This window comes from Atta cephalotes, assembly GCF_000143395.1.
Source record: "Atta cephalotes unplaced genomic scaffold scaffold00019, whole genome shotgun sequence".
Lineage (NCBI taxonomy): Eukaryota > Metazoa > Arthropoda > Insecta > Hymenoptera > Formicidae > Atta > Atta cephalotes.
In genome coordinates, this window is record NW_012130083.1 from 3,627,661 (window position 1) to 3,636,920 (window position 9,260).

Here is a 9,260-nt window from a genome sequence, read left to right on the forward strand (position 1 = left end):
CCCCCCCTCCCTCCCTCGTCCCGTTGTCCAGCCTGCACCTCGGCCATCCGTTTTGCGGGAAAACGTGCATGTGCATCGGGCACATTCGAGAAGGAATAACCATTTTTTCGTGCCGGACAACACTCGCTCCGCGTCGCCCGCGTCCTGCAAATTCTCCTCGTCTCCCGACCGCCGCCTCCGACCACCTCCCGCAATCCCCGACACTATCCCTCGCATCCTCTGACCATTTTTTCGTCGAACCTTTTTTCGTCGCCCGCCCTTCTTCTACACCCACCTAACCATCCCCGGTTTCGCTCCCTCCCGTTCCCTTTGCCACCTACTGTCGAACAGAGCGAAATCGAACTGACGTGGACGCGGCAGTTTTCCATCTTTCTATTCCCCCGTGGGGGCGATGACATTTTTTTCGGTCTCTCAACTTTTAGATCTACGCGACCGGCTCCTCTGACGTGAAAATATCGTTGGAGCGATATTGGCGCGGCATTTCTATCGATACAAACCCACTACTAAATACTTATAACGTACGATTTTACCCTCGCCAATTCACCGTCACGAGTTGTTGAGATTGAATGAAATAATTCAGTCGATTAAAAAAATATATAATTATATAGTGATTTCCCCTTAACTCTTAATTCACATGATCGGGTCATTCATTTGGTCTCCTCGTTGAAATACTAGTATTTAGCTAAATAATCTAAAGGTTTTTGTCTTTTCTTTTTTTAAATACACAACTTTATAACTACTCTCTAAAGATGTTAAAGTGTATGTAAGAATCACTTAATAACTTTCATGTACTTATAGAAGTGCACTCAGAGAAAAGGTTGCTTCGAAAGAAATATTTCTTTATTATACTACGGTTCTACGGTACTTACGGTTAAAGAAAAAATTTCTTTGATTTGTGAAAAATTTCTTCGATTTAAACATTATTTTTTAAAATCAAATAAAATTTTATTCAATGTTTAAAATTCAATGTTTAAATTAAAGAAATTTTTTTACAAATCGAAGAAATTTTTTCTTTAAGCAAACGTATAGCAAACATTTCTTTAAATCGAAGCAACCTTTTCTTTGAGTGATGAAAATTGATCCGAGACAAATTAATTCGCAATTCATTGTGTGTAGTAGGACTAACTATAGTAAAGGATCGGAATATATTATCGTGTACTAAGGATTTCAATATACTTTTAGTACGATGGATCATTCATGTCTAGAATATCCCTTATCTTTAAAAAGTATTTATAAAGTTGTATATTTAAAAAAAAATTCTATGTAAATTCTATGTAAAATTCTATGTTACAGATACTTAGACAACACAAAGTATCCAAAATCGAGACATAAAATGTTTTTGGCATCTAAAAGACATCTTAAAGCTGTCTTATGTCTCAATTTTAGACTTTTTGTTATCTGGGTAATTACTTGGTGCGTCTAGTTTTGCGAAGAAAAGAAATGCGCAGGACACGAATGACCCAATCGTGTGTTCTAAGAGTTAAATTAATTATTTAAGAAATTGATTTGCGATTACCATCGTGCAATCAGAGGTGATAAATAGGCGACAAAATACAAATATTTCTTTCATATTGTGGTTATGTGAAAGTCACGTGGCGATCGTGAGCTTAATCGCGATCCGATTCGATCGACGCACATTAATGAGTAGCCACCCTGCTGTACGAGGGTGAACCGACGAGTTGTGCATGTATATTCGTGAGCACTCATCATGCGACATGTGATTACCGCGATGTAGCCCCGCAATGCCGTGACACGTGTGTCCTGTATGTTATATACACACAATTCGTATCGCACCCCCTATACAACCGGCCTCGATTTCTCAATTAAGTCTTGAATTATTCAAAACATAACTGTGTAACGTTAAACTTATGCATGCGACATTAAATTTCGAGTAAATTTTTAGTGTGTTACTTGTGCAATTGAGGGATTGAATTTTATAACAGGATAGACGTGGATTTCGCAGAGTAAGTTCTTAAGTCTTATTGTATAAGTTCTTATTGTTCGCCGGGCTAATTTTAGACATCACTCCAATTTCGATTTTAACGATTGATTCTTGAAAATTTTATAGCGTATTTTTCTTGTGCTTAAATCAAATTTATGACTTTTTTATCTTCAAGTTATAAATGGAAAAAGTAAATTGTAAAAGGAAAATTTTCAATGCATTTTTCTGTTTGACTCGTCATATCTTAGCCAAATATGAATATTTCTTTGAAACTGTCACAAAACAAACTTCAAGATATTTTTCGAAAAGGTATAAAAAAATATGTGAAACATTCACAGCCGAATGTCGAATTTTTCAAAATGTTTCTCCCAAATTCATAGTTTTATTCATTCGATCACAAAAGTTGTCTTTTTCAAATTGTCGTCTTTTATGCGAAATCCGCACGTATCCTGTTATAGAATTCAGTCCTTCAATTTTACAAATGGATCAGTCATTTTGAAAACGACATGTACTGTTCTTTAATTTTCGGAAATGGAGATATGATGGAATGTTTTATAAAAGCGCGCATTTACGGCGCGTATCAAAAGAAATTATGCATCTGTCATCTAGGAATTATTCTCTTTGGAAGCAACAATCAATAAAATTAAAGTGCATTTTATTTCCTTTTGAAAATCGCGATATTCTTTATTCGCGTTTTATTTCACTTTTGATCGCTAAGATAAATTACCCGAATAGTTAACTGTTATTTGAAAACATTTGATTTGATTATTCGTCGTGTGTTTGCAGACCAGTGTTGGGTAGTTTGCATTTAGGTACATGTATAGAGTACATTTTGTGTATTTAACTTGTGTCTGAAATTAAATTTAAATTTATATTTGTAACTGTAGACAAAAACACAGTCTGAACTGATTTTCAGATATATTTCCTTAACAAAGGCATGATTCTATCATATGTTGTGTGATAACTACTGATTATGACCTGAACAAATATAAGTTTGGTCTGTAATACTAATAAGGAATAAAATGTCTGGAATGTTTGATTGTAAATCATTTTAGGATCTCTTTAAAATCTTTAAAGTGAAATTTAATTCTAAAGAAAAACAATTAGTGTTGAAAAAGAATGGCTCAATTGTCAATTTCTAAGAATGAGATTTTATTCTTTAGAGTTAAGTTTCACTCCAAAGATTTTAGAGAGTATAATTGCAAATTTTTGCAATTTCATTTTCGTTTGCCGTATTATGTTAATTACAATGATAAGAATTATTAGTGTCAAAACAATTTTTGTTTGCAAAAAGACAGCACATGTGATCTTTATACACAAGGATCTTTATTATTACTTTATTATTATTATTATATTATGATTTAATGTCTTTAAAACAACCAAAAGTGATTAATAAATAATTTACTTAATAGTTTACTTAGTTTCTTATTAAATATTATTATTATAAAATATAGAATGTCCCAAAATAATCTCCAAAATTTCATAGGCAAGTAGAACGGATTAAACTGAGTTGAAACCTTTACATTTGCAATTTTCACAATAATTTACATATTATTAAAAATTGGTTTTCCATAATTCAAATACTATCAACTTTGCAAAAAACACTGCAAGAGACAAAAATTGTTTATTTTCTTCTCTAAAAATTTTTTCAGAATTTTTTCAAAATTTTTTGATACCGTACTTTCTTGATAAACATAAGAAAATATAGTACTAAAAAAATTGATAAAAAATACTGAAAAAATTTCTAGAGCTTTATGAGAAGAAAATAAACAATTTTTGTCTCTTGCAATTTTTCTATAAAATTGATAGTATTTGAGTAAAAAATTATTGAAGACCAATTTTCGACAATTTTAGTAATGAATATCTTGTTAACTATTGCGAAAATTGCAAAATGGTAGAGAATTTTTCGACTCAGTTTAATCTGCCCATGAAATATTTTGCGATTATTATATTCTGTATAATATAAGGCATAATTTAAAAGTATCTCATATATGTATCTGAAGATATTTTTAAAGTATCTATGTCTGTATATAAATACATTTTCGCACATGTATTTGTATCTGTATTTAAGTACATTTTTATAATATATATTCCGTCATTGTTGCAGACGGAAATCGCAAAGAGGTTGAACGCGATAATCGGGCAAGTGCTTCCGTTCCTGGCGCAAGAGGTGAGTTTGACTTTCTGTTTGGCACGCGTGCCGTGCGATCTCACAATCGAGTGTGACGACGACGCGATAATGATAGCATGGCATTGCAGCATCAGCAGCAGGTGGCCAATGCCGTGGAGAGGGCGAAGCAAGTCACCATGTCCGAACTGAACGCTATTATCGGGGTAAGTAGCCGCTCACCATTTACTTAGTCTAAGTCATCGGCTCTAATGAGATAGATCGTAAAAATGTATCCAGAAAAAATTCTTTATAACTAAATAATAGTTCGCGGCCTATATCGGCGAATTTAATCTTATGATCGAATAATTGTTATTTGAGTGCAACTTGACACGGGTTTTTTTTTCATTCTTGCAGCAGCAACAGCAGCAAGGTCTTCAACAGCTACTGGTGAGTATTTTATATCGCATTTAATGCATAAAACATATTTATGGTTATAGGTTTATGTTTATATTTCTGTTATTTATTGGACGATGACTTGGAATCATTTTATAATGAGATTCATCTTAAAGTAACATGTTATGATAACATTTTGCTGATAAAAATGTCATGAAAAATTACGCGTTATTAGAAATAAGAAGAACAATTTAATATGTTGATTGCACGGATTACGTGATTAATTTTACGAGAATCTAATTAGAAATTATACACAGCTGTTAGATATTAAAGGAGCAACGCTTAACCCAATATCTCGAGTTAAATAATATTTCATTGTTTTTAGAACTTTCATATATGTCAAAATATAAATCAAATTTCTGTGGTTGAATTGCTTAATGTAAACAATATCTGCGTATTAACATATGGTAAATAATAAATTTAATTAAATTTAATCAAATTTACTGCATTTCTTGACTCTTTTGTTTTAGTTAAATTACGACACAATGAATAGAAGCAATTGGCGATCCAGAAATGATTAAAAATAACTCAAATTGGGTTGATTTAACATAAATTTAAATTTACATTGTGATAGTAAAGAAATGCAAAAATTTTTAATACTCTTTGTTTAATCTATTGATAATGTATACCTTTCTAAATATTGTCCGAAATATTTGGATGGATAGTGTTATAGCGCCGATTACTGATGACTCTCACGGTTAATCGATGAAAAATGAATTAGAAATAAAGTCATATAAAGCGCGTTCGATGGAAACGAAGACAAAGGAATCGGGGAAGAAAAGGAGTAAGAGGCATCCCATTACAAATACTTTTTATCTCGTTATCGCAGCAACAGATCCATGCGCAGCAACTGCCTCACGGAGCGGTGGTCGGTGGTCTTCCGCCGGGCGGTCTGCTGGGCTTCGCAGGTGCGGCCGCGGCGGCCGCAGCCGCGGGTGTGCCGCCGCACTTGGCACCGCCGCCGCATCCCGCGGCCGCGGCTGCGGTCCAAGCACAGGCGCAAGCGCTGCTGAAACCTGCCGATCTACAACAGCATCGCGCGGCCGCGGAGACACCCGAGGATCGTAAGCCGATCGCTCTGCCGGACGAGAGGCTCGGCCATCGCTCGGTCTCTCCACCTGAGAAATTTCGCAGCCGCACACCCGACCTCGAGAGCGACCCAAAGAGGCGGAAGGAGGAGAAGCTAGGACATGTGAGTACCATTACCGGCATTGACACCATCCTACCGCCACTTTCTCGCACGGCGGCAGCGTCGTCGTCGTCGTTGTCGTTGTCGTCGCGATGCCCCGATGTGCTCGAATCGATCGGCAATTCGATCGGACTCGATGTTTTACATTCCATTCTTACCATTTGATCTATCAGATCTTTTTAATTTAAAATTCTATTCTATATTTTATAAATTAGTAATCGGATTTTTATTTAATCCTCCAGAACTGACGGTATGTTTATTGAGATCATTTAATTATAAATCTCTTTGTAAATTATGTCAAACAATTTAATTTTCGTTATGTATAAACTAATGTATAGCCTACGTAAGTTTTTAAAGAGATGTTCTAGGAGATGTCCTTAGGATATAGAACACTTCTGACCGTTTTTAAAATTTGGAGAACTGTAGTTTATTCGAAATATACAGTTATTCCGAAATCCGCGAATCACAACATATCACAATTGGAAAGTTTTCGAAAAATTGAATAAAAAAGTTATGTGTACATCTTTATTTCAAGTAATAGTTTTTCAGATACAAAGATTTAAATACCAATTACAGCGATTATTTTTAGATGACACTTATCATGAATCGCGGTATTAGTAATCGTGCTCTTTAACATTTAAACGAAATCCATCTAAACGTAGTCCGTAATTAACCATATTTAAACCCTTATTATTTTACAAACTACTTAAATATTTTACAAACTTGCTTAAAATAAAAATTTATAAATAACTTTTTTACCTTAACCTTTGAAAACAATCTTATTGTGATATTTTGATTCGCGAACATTTCGCGGACATTCTGTACATGTAATACTTAATATTCATTTCCTTTTTTATGAATTACATCATCTTGATTCCTTTAATTAGTGCTTTTTAATTAATATTAATTTAAATTAAATGGATCTTACAGATTAGCGTTAGTAACTGTATTACAGATTTTGTCAGCTTTGGAAGGTTAAAATGAGTTGTAAAGTTATAAATTGTTGGAAGCAGAGCGCTCTGTAATTTCACGAAAATCGACTTTTCCGTTTGAGACTGTACTTCTTCAGCTGTTGAAAGTAGAAGAAAAAGTCAACGCATCGGTAACGCAGATGCGTGCTGTTGCATTGAATATTATTTATTGGTCAGTGCATACTTAACTATAGAGAGACTCGGCGTCGAAAAAGTTGCGCGTTACGGCGGAGGGCGCGTTTAGCTGAGAATTAAAATACTAATTGCAGCGACGTCGAAAGCCGATAAAACGGCCGACACTCTCGGCAATCAGGAGCGAGGGAGAAGGGCAAAGGGTGGTAAAATAAAGAGAGCGCGCGCGTTATATCGCTGGAAAGTAAACGTAAGAGTAATAAAAGGGCTGAGTTAGAATCGAGTTCGAGCCGTGCGATAAAGGATAGGAGAGGCTTCGATACTAACTTCCACTTAACCATCGAATTCGCTATAAAAAAAAAGAGGGAGAGAAAGAGAAGAGGATGGAAGTATGCTCGATAGTCTCGCGTGCCGTCTATGTCGGCCTCTCTTCAGCAGGAGCGAGCGTCCCAAATGCAATCATGCGTCGCGGAAGTTTCCATCGAAATCGGATTACCCTCGTTCGCCGCAAAGGCGGAAAAAAGGACCCGGACTTCCTGGCCGGTCAAGAACCTGTACCGTATAACCGTATAACCCGCGAGAGTTCTTCCGTCTGTTAAGTCGGGCGATCGTCTATTTTGCTTAACATCTATTCTGAAATGAAGTTCCATGAAAGTGTGTTTCTCTGTCCTGAATCACAACGACAAAAAAGTGCGCGAGCTCCTCTCCAGAGGCACGAACGCGGACTTCAGGGCAGAAGAGGGCGCCGACGGAAAAGGGGCGGGTGTATAATTAAAAACCGTGAAAACAGGCGAACAGTTAGCCGGGTCGTCGTGCGCGTACTAACTAAATTGGATTATTTTTCTCAGCTGCTCCCTTACCTCCTTCGGCCGCCTCACTTACCCTCTCTTCATCTCTCTTTATCTTGTTCTGCTTTTTTCCGGTTCTGTTATTTTCTTCTTTCATATTTTTTTTTACACCGATTAAGGCGTTTCTACGCAAATTTATCAGCCAGCCATGTTGATACCATCAATATTCTTTTTCTTTCTCACGCGACCTTATTCGTTGATTTGCATTAATTATTTATTTAAAAGACGTCATAAAATCGTTGAGAAACGTGATCTATTATACAGGATGAGTCGCGTAATTCCAACGAGTTATACCTCCTTCATGGTTGATAATAGGAAAAAGTGGCAAAGGAAAAAAACTAAACGATTTAATGATGCCTGATTTCTTATGAAGTTACCGTTCTCGTATTGCATGACTCACTCCTCTAGATGCGGGTGGAAGAAGAAAGTAAATTATCCACGAAATAAATACGCTAATAATATATAATAAATAACTTTATTAAGCAATATTTTTGAACATAATCTTAAATTGAAGAAAGATGAAGAATATAATACGGAGCAAAACTATAAACTATTTTCTTCGTCCAATTGCTCTTTCAACTATCGAGAAACGTATTTCCCAATAGTTCTTCGCCACGTTCTGATGACTTCAGACCACCACTGTTAAAATTACTTCTCGGACAACCGTGTAGTTGTCGCGGCCAATTGTCGCGGCCAAGCTACTGGGTGAAAATCAAGGAATCGTGGGCGACTAGCATCTTGCCTCCAGCTTTCTCTGCGTTCCCTTCCAACCATGCTTTCGTATTATCCTTCGTTCTTTCTGGATGTACTAACGATGCGTCGTTTACACGGGCAATCCCTTCAGTCCCAAGAGTGCTGAGAAGTTTGTTTGAAGTTGAGGCACTGGACAGATCCGATCATCAGCTGCATTTCCCCGCACAACCGTGAGTTAACTTAAAATCATGATAAATAGAAAGCAATTTTAATGAAATTACAAAATTGTTATTATAATGTAATGATGTTACAAAAAGACAATATTATATTATTATTTAACAATTTATAATTATTAGATAATGCAATTGTTAGAATATGAAGAATTCTATGTACATTCCATTTTTTAATAATCATCATAATATAGAATTACAAAAATATTTATATTTTCTAACAAGATTTAGGTGTCAAAATAAAATATTTTTACAACGGCTCTGTCAATCGATTTTTTTCGCGATTGATATTCTCATAATTAATCTTTTTACTTATTTACTTACGAATTTTTTAATTTTTTTATATTATCAGAGAAAATTATAGTAAATGTTTTATATATTGAAATCTTCACTTTTTACTTATTGTATACTTATTGAAATTCATCACATTGAAATCGCGAACACATCTCCCTAGTACAGAATAACATAATCAAGAATGCGAACGCAACATCGTATCCGGTCGTATGCATATAATTCACGAGAAGATTGACGAGGACGAAAAAGAGAGAGAGAGAGAGAGAGAGAGAGAGAGAGAGAGAGAGAGAGAGAGAGAGGGAGGAGAGAGAGAGAGAGACGAGAGTAGTAGTCGTCGTACGTACGTCGTACGTACGTTACGTACGTACGTCGTCGTCGTTACGTACGTACGTACGTCG

The 9,260-nt window shown here is 35.6% G+C and overlaps 1 protein-coding gene across 1 annotated transcript in view; it reads left to right on the forward strand.

Moving 5' to 3' along the window:
- The window catches only part of LOC105619185 (protein groucho-like), a 52,555-nt gene that overhangs the window by 20,908 nt on the left and 22,387 nt on the right, over positions 1–9,260 (forward strand). Inside the window, 5 exon segments of the mRNA XM_012200712.1 lie at positions 4,050–4,112; positions 4,189–4,194; positions 4,196–4,276; positions 4,467–4,499; positions 5,335–5,697. Of these exon segments, the coding sequence (XP_012056102.1) occupies positions 4,050–4,112; positions 4,189–4,194; positions 4,196–4,276; positions 4,467–4,499; positions 5,335–5,697 (546 nt within the window).